Source organism: Stigmatopora argus, chromosome 15 (assembly GCF_051989625.1).
Source record: "Stigmatopora argus isolate UIUO_Sarg chromosome 15, RoL_Sarg_1.0, whole genome shotgun sequence".
In the NCBI taxonomy this organism is placed as follows: domain Eukaryota; kingdom Metazoa; phylum Chordata; class Actinopteri; order Syngnathiformes; family Syngnathidae; genus Stigmatopora; species Stigmatopora argus.
Window position 1 is genome coordinate 1554831 of NC_135401.1, and position 12699 is coordinate 1567529.

Consider the following 12699-nt stretch of genomic DNA (forward strand, 5'->3'; position numbering starts at 1 on the left):
GGCTAATTGGATGCTAAATATTCCCCGGTCATGAGTGTGATTGGTCGTTTGTCTCATCGTCCCAACAACTGCGTGTCCCCGTCGTTGGCTGGGATAGGCTCCAGCACCCCCCGGTTCAATAAGAAGGCGCCACAAAGCGTCATGATACTCGTACGTTTTATTGGACAAGGTCGGGAGTGGAGGGACGGGGGGACTGGGCTCTCAGCAGTGTCCGGCGGGGGGCAGGTCTCGCGTGACGGGGTTGTGTCCGTCCAGGCGGGCCTCGCAGCTCACCCCCGCGGCCTTCCCCCACTGCTCGGCGGGGAGGCTGAGGGTGCTGGTCCAGCCGAAGAGGCCTCCCGCCGCCACCGGGGGGCCGTTGGACGACCCTGAGGTGGCGTCGGCGCCGTCCACCTTCCAGGCCAGGGTCCAGCCGACGGGGGAGCCCCCGCTGGCCATGCAGGCGGCGGTGGCGTTGCCCGATTGCAGCTGTTCTTTGGAGGGCGCGAAGACGGTCAGGGTGGGCCGGCGTACTTCACTCGCTGCGTGGAGAGGAAAGGGTTTTTATAGAACTGTTTTGGCAACACAATGTGACCACGATTTAAAAAAAAAAAAACACAAAGTTGGTAAATAAATGGAAAGAAGAATAAAAGTATGATATTATGGTCTGCTTTTGTTTCATTTTTTGTCAACGGACATGAATCGTCTAGTCCAAGGGTGTCAGAGTCGGGTTGATTCGCGGGCCGCTTTAACGTCAACTTGATTTCACGTGGTAAAATGGATTAAAAGAACTGGATTAAAAGCCCTGAATATTCCGTTTTTTATAGATCTAAAACAATGTTTATTTTAGTTTTCTATATATATTTTTAGATTTTACAAAATGATTTTTGAACTAAAAACACAGAAAAAATGGATTAAAAAATGACAATTATTGACTTAAAAGGGGGAAAATCAGGAAATTTAATCTACATCTATACTCTTCATTTGAATTTGATCCGAAAACAGAAAGTCCGCACTCATGATTGACTTTCCCGGGCCACACAAAATGATGCGGCGGGCCAGATTTGGCCCCCGGGCCGCTACTTTGACACCTGTGGCTAGTCTTTTGTTAGCTTAGCAAATGCTAATCACGCTATTGCTTTTGGCCCCTCCCAATTAAATTACTCACAAAAATAATTCAAATTGGACGTCTACCGCAGTCAATAGCGGCCAAAGAGTTAAGCTGTGCCGGGCCGCAAAAGAAAAATAATAATCATAATAATAATCTCAGAGCAAAATATACACTTATTTGAATTTGGGTCTGAATTCTTTTTTTTCAATTTTGTGGTAAGTGGTTAGCGCGTGGGCCTCGCAGTTCTGGGTTCGACGGTTCAATCCTAGGTCGGTCCTCACTGTCTGGAGTTTGTAAAAAAAAAATTTTTTTTTTTTTTTTTTAAATGGACATCTAGCTCCGTCAACGGCAGCCAACGAGCTGCCATAAATACGGCTGACAAAAAATCATTTCCTGCTCCCCATTTAGCAATAAATTGTCTCAATTTTTCCACTCTAAGTATTTGAAGAAACAAAATGACACCTGAAAAAAAGGCAAATCGTTCGTGTTACGAATCCATTGGCAAAAACGCAAAATAAAGACTTTTGGGGTGCCAAAACAACATAAGATGGATAATGACAAAAAGTGGGATACTCACAGCCCAAGATGAGCTTGGTTCCTTCGCCGAAAGCGTACCACGCCGTGGCAAAGCGGCGAGGCGGCCGTGCAAAAACCTCCTCCACGTTCCGCTGACTCCTTTCCGTCAGTTGAAGGCCTCGTGGGACTGAATTTGGTTTCCGCAGGCCCGTTTCTCCACGCCAGTTCACTCCAAAGTCAGCCCATTTCTAGAATCTGCCCGTACCGATCCGATCCCTCGGAAATGGATTAAGGAGAAAAAACTGTCACTCTTAAATGTCTTTTTTTCCTACGGGAAAAAAAAAAAATCACAAATCCTTTGGAGGAAATCAGGTTGGCCCAGTGGTTAAGTGTTTGGCATGGGGGGCTCGCAGTTCTGGGTTCGAGGGTTCAATCCTCACTGTCTGGAGTTTGCCTGTTCTCCCGTGGGTCTTCTCCGGGTACTCCGCTTTCCTCCCACGTCCCAAAGAACACGCATGTTAGGCTAATTGTATGCTAAATTGTCAATAGCTATCCGTCCTACTAGAATTGCTCTTTTGCAATGGGCAATTAAAAAAATATCTAAATCTGGAATTTGAAATATGAATTCATACATTTAAAAAGGACCCAATTGCGGAAAATCAATGATGTATAAATAAGAATAAGTCGAAATTGAAAAGCTTTGAGTACTATAGAAAATGTCAACTTCCCCCAAAATAGATTCAAACAATGTCATTGTTTTAAACACGTCTCGTAACCTCATTTTTGTCCGCCATGGGCGGTAGTAGACGTCCAATCAATTTGAATCGACTCTCCCAGTTGGAACGGATCGAACGTTGATGGCCGTCAATGACTTGATACCCAAAAAAGGACGTGAAAGAGTGCCAAAGTCCCCCAAAAACAGAAAGCGCAAAGCTGTCACTTTCACAAAGGCAGGTGCGCATCTTCATTTGCATGCTACGCTACGCTACGCTACGCTCGATCGCTCCGCCGCTTCTTCTTAAGCCCTCACGTCCCCCTTAACCCAAAGTCGTCTCGTAAGCCGAATCAGGATGTGGTCTCCCGCGTTGGTGTCCGCCGTGCTCGTCCTCTGGACTCAGCTGATCCCGGGTGAGAATCTCCCAGAAACCGGAACCGGCCGTACCTCTTTTTCGTTGTTGCCGGCTTTTCACGTGGGTGTGATTTTGCTCTTCTTTATTTCAACGCAGGATCTTCGGGAGGTTCTTTGGTGAGGCAGACGGAGAGGTTCAAGTCCGTCTCCCTCGGAGATACGGTGACCATCAACGCCAAGGGCGAAGGCGTTAGCGGCGACTATCTCAGTTGGTACCAAGTGAAACCCGGGCAGCCTCCCAAGCCGCTCATCTACTACGCAGACCAACGCTTCTCTGGAACGCCATCTCGATTCAATGGCGGACGAGCCGGCTCCGATTTCACTCTGACCATCAACGGCGTCCAAGCCGAAGACGTGGCCGATTACTACGCTCTGGGCTGGTCTGGCTCGACGTACGCACGGTGATTGGGCGGCGTCCAAAAACCTCCCCTGACTCCGAGAGAAGTGAAAGTGGCCTGCGAGGAGAAGAAAAGACGAAATGACAAGCATGAACGATCAACAAACAGACTATGCGTCGTTGGAGTATTTTTGATGACTTGCGTGTAGTAAGGCTAGTACATACATTTGATTAAATAACTTTATGTATCCCATATTTGGGAAATTTCACTGTCACAGTAGCAAGAGAGTGAGAATACAGACACAGAAAAAGACACTTTAGACATAAATAAATAAGCATATTGCATGAAATATATATACAGTGGTACCTCGACATGCTCGAGGTACGATGAAAATTTTGATCGGATAATTCGCCCTAGATACGATCAAAATTTCGAGATGCGAGAAAGCCAGGTGGCCATGACATGAGAGGCTGTTTATCATTGTAGCGCACTGTCTTTTTTTGCCGCATCTCTTTCGTGTATAACAGATATCTACGAGCACTGAACGATTTATTCAGACGAGTTTCTTCTACGCATCGACCAGGAAATGCATGCAAAAAGAAGGCTTTCTGGGTAATGAAGTATACTCGTGCACACAACACCGATAGCCAATGGCACCCTTTCTCAGAATAAAACTTCATTACGCACAATCAATACATGGGTAGGCTGTTATTCCTTCCTTAGCCTGTTAGCTCCCGCGATCGCTCATTCAAGACTACTTCTCGTTGCCAAGAGGTTGTGCGTTATCCTATTGTCAGGGCATTTGTGTGCATCATTTTGGGAATATTTTGAAGGGAATACAACAGCTAACAGCACATCGATAGCAAACGGGAGGGTGGAGGCGTGGCCAACAGCTAAGCCACCCAGAACAAAGGTAAAAAAATAATTAAAACAAAATTAGAATTCAGTTTTGTGTAAAGTTACATTAAACGTATGTTTGAGTGTGTCTGTATATATTAATCCAAGTTCATTTAAATTTGTTTGTTCGGTTATGTCCACCTGTGTATCCTCTGCGAAATCCGTCTAATTTTAGTTCTATTAAACACATTTTATTACTATTAAACCACTAGTTATGTGTTACTTTGTTAAAAGATGCCGAATTAGAAGAAATAAAACATTTTTTTCCAATCCAATATCCTGTTTTTGGTGTTTTTTTCAGGGGGTTGGAACAAATTCATTTGTTTTTAGTTCATTTCAACGGGAAATGTCCGCTCGAGTTACGAAAAGTTCGACATACGATCTCAGTCCCGGAACGAATTAAGATCGTATGTCGAGATACCACTATATATACATATATTTTGTTGTTTTTACGATAGGCGTAGCATCAATAAATGGGTTAATTTTGCAACATGAGCTGCATCTGATTATGTTGTAGAATTAGGGACTGAAATGAGTGTTCTGTATTTCTTCTTCATTTTTGGAACTTATATGGGGCAAATGATTATTCTATTTTATTTAAGCAATTGAAAGAAAAAAGCAAAAAATATTTTTATCTTGATTTAAAAACAATGTTAAATGGAGCAAAAAGTATAAAAATAGATCAATCAGGGCTTCGGCTGGGATAGGCTCCAGCACCCCCTGCCTGTCTCAGTTCCAAAAAATGAATGAATCCAAAGAAAGGCTGAAGGCCTGGACATGTTCGTTCTCTTTCTTTCTTTCTTCCTTCCTTCCTTTCGTACAGTTGTGACATTGTTCTGATGGGCTATTACACCTAATTGGATTGCTAGCGAGTGACGTTGGCGGACATTGTTAAGCGCGGCGAGTTCAGGACACTTGACGGGTTAGCCCAGGCGCCGTGGAAGGAGGATAATCCAATACGGGGCCACTTTACCAGGAAGCAGGGCGGGGAACACTGGCGCTCTGCTCTTGAGCATCCGACGACGGAGCGAGGCGGGAATTACTGGCCGTGTTTTTTGCCTCCACGTCAATATCGGCGGGCCGTTCTCGCTCGGGGGGGGTACGGCGGGATAGGACGCCGGGCTCCGTGGAGATGGAGCCGTGGAAGAAAAAGATTCCCGACATCATGTCGCCAAAGTGGAACGCCTACGTCAGGGAGTATTGCAAGAGGAACGGCCTTCTGACCTTGTCCGTCTTCGCCGTGGTGACGGGCTGCGTGCTGGGTTTCTTCCTCAGGTCCTTCAACCTATCCACGCAGGTAAGGAAGGATGGAAGGAAAACTGACAAATGCCTAAAACGGGGTGTCCATTTTTGTTGTTTCTTTACGTTGATGAAAGGTTTTGATTCCTCCGCTAAAGGAGAGGTAGCGTGTCTGGTGGCGTCAAGATGAGAAGTGTTAGGGAATGTCGGTTGAAGTCAAGCTTCTTGTGCGGGCCATCTTTGATGATTTTTAAATCCATTGGCCGGCTTGATTTTGCAGGACTCCTTCATTTTAGGGACATTTAAGGTCACTTTTTATAAAAATGTTGGATGATGGATTTATGGGGGGGGATTTCCAGGATGCTTCTTGTTCCTTTGTGGGTTCCTGCTGATTTGGGGGGACATTTCCGGTTGATTTTAAGGCATTTGATGGTTCCGTGATAACTCATGGATGCCGCCATTTTGTCCGCAGGGGTCAAAAGAACCAATTTCACAGCCAATAGGGAAAAAAAAGCTGTACAGTATGAATGGACTCCATTAAATTGCCTTTAACGCATTAACATCAACTCGATTTCATGTGGGCCGGACCATTTTAGATATAATATTTAGATTTTTTTAAAATAAATGGATTAAAAGAACTGGATTAAAAGCCCTGAATATTCCGTTTTTTATAGATCTAAAACAATGTTTATCTTAGCTTTTTTTAAAATATATTTTTAGATTTTACAAAATGATTTTTGAACTAAAAACAGAAAAAATGGATTAAAAAATGACAATTGATTTAAAAGGGGGAAAATCAGGAAATTTAATATACATCTATACTCTTTCATTTTAATTTGATCCTAAAACAGAAAGTCGGCACTCATGATTTACTTTCCCGGGCCACACAAAATGATGCGGCAGGCCAGATTTGGCCCCCGGGCCGCCACTTTGACACACCTGTGGGTTAGACCAAGTTTCATGTCCAGTGTCCTTCATTCAGGCCAAGATCTACTTCTCTTTCCCTGGGGAGCTGCTGATGAGGATGCTAAAGATGCTAATCCTGCCCCTTATCACATCCAGGTAATTGATATTTGCCTTGAAAATATCTGGGAAATTGAAACAGCGTTTTTAACTCACTCGCGGGTGGCGCTCTCCCATGTCGCGCTCCAGTCTGATGTCCGGACTGTCGGCCATGGACACCAAGGCCAGCGGGCGTTTGGGCGTGCTGACCATCACGTACTACCTGTGGACCACCTTCATCGCCGTCATCGTGGGCATCGTGCTGGTCCTCATCATCCACCCGGGGATCGGTACCGAGAAGGACAGCCACCACGCCCACTCGGGTCCCGTCATGACTTCGGCCGACGCTCTCCTGGACCTCATCAGGTAAACGATTGGTCTCCCACTCCTGAAATGTCAAGTACGGAATGTTAGTCATGTCATGTCGATTTTGAACGATTTTTTTTATTCCACTGTGGCAAATCACGACAATATCGTTGAATGAGGCCCGCAAAAGAAGCTTGAATTCAGCCTACATCTTGAAAATTGAATTGAATGCTTTTTGTTTTCATTCTACAACTATAATGAGATTTAAAGCTTTACCACCAAGTGCACAAAAACAACAGAAATTGAAGAGAAAAAAGAAAATCAAGAAAAATAATTAAATTAAATTAGTTAAATAGTGCCTCTGTTAACTGGTTAAAACCTGGCATGTTTATATCAAAGTAGAATTTCAGTGGATGAATGAGTAGAAATTAGTTTTATTTTAATTTGAATATACGTATTGCGGTTATTACCTAAACAAAATGCACAAATTCCTGCCTACCCTTTTAACATAGCTTGATATTGCAAGTGAGTTACTCTAACGTCATTTTGACTCAATTCTATAAATTAAACTGTAAAAATTGACAAATTGGTTAAATTTGGCATTAAAAAAACCACACCAGAAGGAACCAATAAAGTAGAATGATTTTTTTTAGAGGGAAAACCCAAAAAGTTTTGATATCCCTCTTTTTGTCCTCCTCAAGCAGAAACAAAACAAAATAGTTGCAGTGTCATGGGAAGCTAATAATACGCTAGGTAGCCACTTACTGTTGGTAATCTTTTAATCCCACGCTTACTCTCTCTGTCTCTGTTCTCACCGTGGTTACGGTTAATCGCGGGACCGTTGATGTAACAGCTCCACGAATAAACCGCAGTTAAATCTGATTAGGAACACGGCGTTGGATTGACATAAGAGATCTCTTACGTGATCGTACGTGGCGTGGCGTGGCGTTGTGTGGCGTAAATCCCTCAGACTGTTTGCACCTTTTGGAGATCTCCGCAGCATCTCTTGTTTTTCTTCCCAGCTCCGCTTTCTGAAAAAATAAAGGATCCAGAAAAGAGCCATTTTCAAAAAGGCCCGCTATTAATTATTTTTTTTTTTAAAGTTCATAAAAATGTAAAAAGCAGAAGTTACAATTGAGGTAACTCTACTTTGGAATTTTTTGATTATCGCAGCCATGTCTGGTCAACATTAAGCACGATATTTGAGGGATTACTGTTTTTTACTGGATTTTTTTTAAATCATAAATCCCATATTATGAGTTATTTGAATATATAAATAATCATCAAAAAGCTCTAATGCCTCTCTTTCTCTCTACTAGGAATATGATCCCTTCCAATTTAATTGAAGCCACCTTCCAACAAGTAAGCAGATCCCGTTCCCCCCAAAAAATTCCCAACAAGCGTGAAGTACTTTTCCGTAAACACCATCGTTGCCGTTCCGCAGTACCGGACGGATCTAGTGCCGATCGTGCAGAGTCCCAACATGAAGGAGTCGCAAGCCAACTACGTGTACGTCATGCCCGACTACCACAACCCGCGCCTGGGCCACCCGGTCTTCCTGGACATCACCCCTGCGCCCGACGTCAACTACAAGATCGTGCCCAGCACCAGCAAGGGCATGAACGTGCTGGGCATCGTCATCTTCTCCGCCACCATGGGTGAGAGAAGCGCCGGTGGAATTTTTGAAGGGTCTGGCGTGGAGCTCCCCCACGGAAGAAATGCAAAATGTCGTTTGTGTGTTTGCTGTCAGGGTTGCTGCTGGGCAAGATGGGCGAACGCGGGGCACCGCTAGTCAACGTGTGTCAGTGCATCAACGAGTGCGTCATGAAGATCATTAACGCGGCCATGTGGTGAGAAACGTGCGCACACACGCATGCGCGCTTGAAAAATAAACAGATTAGATCCAAAAATAAATAGCACATGGCACCACAGTATAGTAGCTGTCTCACCGCTCACAAAAACAACACTGTAACCAATTGAATCCATTTATAAGCAAGCTCTGAAAGTATTGGACAGAAAGCCAAAAAACACACCACCACTGTCAGATATTAGAAAAACAAAAACGCCTGAACTGGGACAATACTGTTAGATATGCAGATGCCACCTTAGTTTACAAAATCTTCCAACACAAAGCTCCTCCCCCACTGCAAGATTTTATACCAAAAAATTCCAAGACGTCAACAAGGGGAGGCTCTAGAGGTGACTGTGTAGTTCCCTTCAAAAAATTAGCTAAAGCACCTTCTCTCTTCATACCTGGAAGTCAATAGCAATTAACATACGTTAACTCCCGTCCGTCTCTGAACCTCTTGGCCAATCATCTTAAAGCCTGGCCATTAAACCAACCATATTGCAATCACAACGCTGTTTAAAACTGTGCTAGGTTACGTGTGTGTATGTCTAGTATTTGTTATGGTTTATCTTCAACCTACACAAAGATGGAAATTAGCCCTGGGCTACAATCTTACATATATATGACCATTAATATAAATATGTTCATTAATATGTGCTGTCCCTTATTAAAGGAATCAAACTCAAACTCAAAAGGAGTGAGAGTGCGCTACCAAAAACTTGAATGACTGTTGCTAGGTTCTCAAAAAATAACAGTCTTCAAAATCAAACTTAACCGGGATTGCAGGACATGGGCATGACAAACGTAGAGGGTCGAAATAGGCAGACGTGGGTTGATGAGATCTATCGGAAACACCTGGGTCGCGAGAGAAGCAGCGAGCCGGGGGAAGGGGAAACGACGGGTCAACTCAACGAGCAATTACAAGGACGGGTCACGCAACAAAACCAATCCCCAACAGTTTTGTGTCAAGAGAGAAGCTAACGCTTCTCTCCGATAGGTACTTTCCTTTTGGGATCGTCTTCCTGGTGGCGGGAAAGATCCTGGACATGCACGACCCGGCACACTTGGGGGAAAAACTGGGCATGTACTTCATCACGGTCCTGTCCGGCCTCTTCGTGCACGGCCTCATCTTGCTGCCCCTCTTCTACTTCTTCTTCACCCGCAAAAATCCCTTCAGCTTCATCCGGGGGCTCTTGCAGGCTCTCGTCATCGCCTTGGCCACGTCTTCCAGGTGAGGGCGCTTTGGCGTCCCCGACCGGATTCGCCGGGGGCCGTCCGGGTTTGACGCATCCGGTCCGAACGCTTTGGAATTTCCTTCCAGCTCGGCCACTTTGCCGATCACCATGAAGTGTCTGCTGGAGAACTGCGGCGTGGACCGGCAGATCGCTCGCTTCGTCCTGCCCGTGGGAGCCACCATCAACATGGACGGGACGGCTCTGTACGAAGCGGTGGCGGCCATCTTTATCGCTCAAGTCAACGAGTACGACTTGGACTTTGGTCAGCTGGTCACCATCAGGTAAGGGGAGTTTTTGTAGACCAGGTCCATTACTATAGAGTAGAGAAAAACAAACAGTAATTTAAGGGTTTACATCACGTGTCAAAGTGGCGGCCTGGGGGCCAAATCTGGCCCGGGAAATTAAATGATGAGTGCCGACTTTCTGTTTTAGGATCAAATTAATATGAAGAGTATAGATGTATTTTACATTTCCTGATTTTCCCCTTTTAAATCAATCATTGTCATTTTTTAATCCATTTTTTTCTGTTTTTAGTTCAAAAATCATTTTGTAATATCTAAAAAATATTTTCTGTTTTCAACTTTAATATGGAAAATAATTAAAGAAAAATTTGGTTTCCTCTTGAAATGAAAAACAAATGATTAAAAGAAATGTTCCCTTACTAAGAAAAAAAACTCAAGTAAAAATTGTTTTTAATGTTGCTTTTAACCCAGTTCTATTAATCCATTTATAACAAATAAAAAAAATCGAAATATTATATCTAAAATGTTCTGGCCCACGTCAAATTAAGTTGACGTTAAAGCGGCCCGCGAACCAACCCGAGTCTGACACCCTTGCTTTACATCATAGCCTAGAGCGCCGCCCTGCTGACGAAAAATGTAATGTCTTAACTCGCTTCTACTTAGCATCACGGCGACGGCGGCGAGCATCGGCGCGGCCGGAATACCGCAAGCCGGTCTGGTCACCATGGTGATCGTCCTGACCTCCGTCGGGTTACCGCCGGCCGACATCTCTCTGATCGTGGCCATCGATTGGGTTCTGTGAGTCCAGCTGCAAGGCATTTTTATTTTGGTTTGGGGGGGCTAAAAGACGCCAGGGGTTAATAACCCCACCGTCTCGTTTCTGGCAGCGATCGCTTCAGGACCATGATAAACGTGCTCGGGGACGCCTTGGCGGCTGGTATCATGGCGCACGTATGCAGGAAGGACTTTGAGAAGGCCGCGGCGGCGACCCCGAGGGCTACCCCGGATCCCGTGGCCCCAATCATTGTGAATAATGGAAGCTCGTCGAAACGGGTAAGAAAGTCAATTAAAATACTGATTCATGGTCGGACAGTTTTTCAGCAATTTGTGTTTGTGTGAGGGCTTCGGTTATCTTTAAGAATTGAATTGGTATTTTTACATGGTAATGTTGGAGCGTTATTGGTTGGGCAAGTTGGGTTGTGGAATAAGGGGTGGAAAATATTTGGTCTTGCATTTAGAAAGTTTGTGGGGGCCAGAATTCGTTAATAGCTTGGTTTTTTCATACAGTTAAAAGGTAAATTTAAGATTGAAATTTCGAGATTCCAGATTTGGTAAAGGTTTCCTGGTCTTGGAAAAAGAATAACTCAATTTTAGGCAGTATTTAGATAGGATTTTTATGACTAGGAGAATGAAGAATTAACAAAATCAAAATTTCTCCCAACAGAGAGACACGGTGATCTCGGTGGGCAATCAGAGCGTGGCGCTATCCGACACGCCGTTGATCGGGCACCGCTGCGATTTCATGTTTGATGTTGACGGCGACAATATTCTGGAGAAACCAATGGCCTGCTACAACTTATGCCAAGTCTGAGTCCATTTGTAAAGTTGGCTATAAACCAAAGAGAACTATTTAAGACCCGAGACCAGCTTTTCAGTGCCAAGACATCAACTGTACACGTTCACATGATGTACAATTTGCAATGTGCACGTGCAACCGTTTAGATAAGTACAGTAGGCCTGTCTGAGTGACGGCGTAGACTTTTTATCCAGTTGCCTTAAGACGTGTCCCGCCGAACCTCCAGCGGCGGGTGGCTAACGACAAATGAACTTCCGACTTAGAAATAGAGCGTAACTAGTAATAGAAGCGACGACACGAGACGATCCGATGTCTTTTTATACCACTTTTTGTGCTTTTGTTTTCCAATTAAAAGTTTGTTGGCTCCACCCTTGAATTTTGAAGAGTATTTTTCAATTTCTTCTGGTCAAACACAGGTTAGGGCCTACTTTCAAGAGCTTTGTTATGTAATATGAAGTGAGCAACTCAGTTCATTACAAAACATTAGCATACCTGTCAACCCCGGGCAATTGCTTTTCTTTTGGTAGATAGGTTGGTATACAGCGTACACAATTTGAAATGATTTAAAAAACGCATAAGATATGGGGAAAAACGTATGAGTTCACAGGTATGCTTTAGGTAGGAAGCGCTCTCAGTGCAGTGGTTCTCAAAGTATGGTTTACAGTGGTGTACGCGGGCTCCCTCTAATGGTTCAAAAACGTATTCGTCAATTTGAAGTCGTTTTTTCTTTTTTAATTATGATACAGAATCGTTCTGGGTGCTTTAGTTGCACCAAAATCATAAAAACTGCAATGAAGTGGTCTATCCAAAACTTTCAAAGCAGGCATTTGTTGTTGTTTTTTGTTTTTGCAACCAATTGGATTAAGACAGCCATACTTTTAACAAGGAATACACTTGGGAGAACGACTGCACTCATATGAGGGGCGTAAATACTACTTAGCTAAATTCATACCCACTTCAGAATGTCTACAGATTCAATTGGCAGTTAGGAATTAACATGAGAAAATAAAAATACATTGTACTCACCAATAAGAGATTTCCAGATCTTGCAAGCCTTTACTTTACTTGTCTGGAGATCTTATAACTGAGCGTGCCTTCTTTGGATGTCCTCTGGAAGTCATTAATATACATTTTATAACATTAAAATGGCAAAATATGATAACACTGTGAAGCCATGAGTAGAAAACATTAGTAAAAGGTACCGCTCGTTTCTTTTTGGCATGTCCAAATCACAAAAGAAGCCTCCGTCCTGGAAACAGCAATTAAGAGTACTCGTTACT

At 43.9% G+C, this 12699-nt stretch overlaps 2 protein-coding genes and 1 gene segment (V, D, J or C); 2 read left to right on the forward strand and 1 right to left on the reverse strand.

The window, feature by feature from the left end:
- Positions 1 to 139: 139 nt before the first annotated feature.
- LOC144089591 (Ig lambda-2 chain C region-like) lies at positions 140 to 7600 on the reverse strand. The segment is given in 4 exon segments: positions 140 to 521; positions 1668 to 3190; positions 6329 to 6599; positions 7440 to 7600. A coding segment is annotated over 1 exon segment (237 nt).
- LOC144089590 (immunoglobulin kappa variable 6-21) lies at positions 2665 to 3140 on the forward strand. The gene is made up of 2 exons (XM_077620599.1): positions 2665 to 2734; positions 2833 to 3140. Exons 1-2 carry the CDS (start codon positions 2677 to 2679, stop codon positions 3138 to 3140), a joined length of 366 nt encoding a protein of 121 aa, XP_077476725.1. The 5' UTR covers positions 2665 to 2676.
- slc1a8b (solute carrier family 1 member 8b) lies at positions 4903 to 11795 on the forward strand. The gene is made up of 11 exons (XM_077620587.1): positions 4903 to 5267; positions 6192 to 6271; positions 6362 to 6577; positions 7837 to 7879; positions 7962 to 8175; positions 8268 to 8367; positions 9364 to 9597; positions 9688 to 9882; positions 10507 to 10641; positions 10731 to 10896; positions 11288 to 11795. Exons 1-11 carry the CDS (start codon positions 5103 to 5105, stop codon positions 11432 to 11434), a joined length of 1695 nt encoding a protein of 564 aa, XP_077476713.1. The 5' UTR covers positions 4903 to 5102; the 3' UTR covers positions 11435 to 11795.
- Positions 11796 to 12699: the final 904 nt, after the last annotated feature.

Coding starts and splice junctions, on each gene's coding strand:
- slc1a8b (XM_077620587.1), top strand. CDS start 5,103: ATGGAGCCGTGGAAGAAAAAGATTCCCGACATCATGTCGCCAAAGTGG. Junction 5,268..6,191: donor CCTTCAACCTATCCACGCAG/GTAAGGAAGGAT, acceptor TCCTTCATTCAG/GCCAAGATCTACTTCTCTTT. Junction 9,883..10,506: donor GGTCAGCTGGTCACCATCAG/GTAAGGGGAGTT, acceptor GCTTCTACTTAG/CATCACGGCGACGGCGGCGA.
- LOC144089590 (XM_077620599.1), top strand. CDS start 2,677: ATGTGGTCTCCCGCGTTGGTGTCCGCCGTGCTCGTCCTCTGGACTCAG. Junction 2,735..2,832: donor CTGGACTCAGCTGATCCCGG/GTGAGAATCTCC, acceptor ATTTCAACGCAG/GATCTTCGGGAGGTTCTTTG.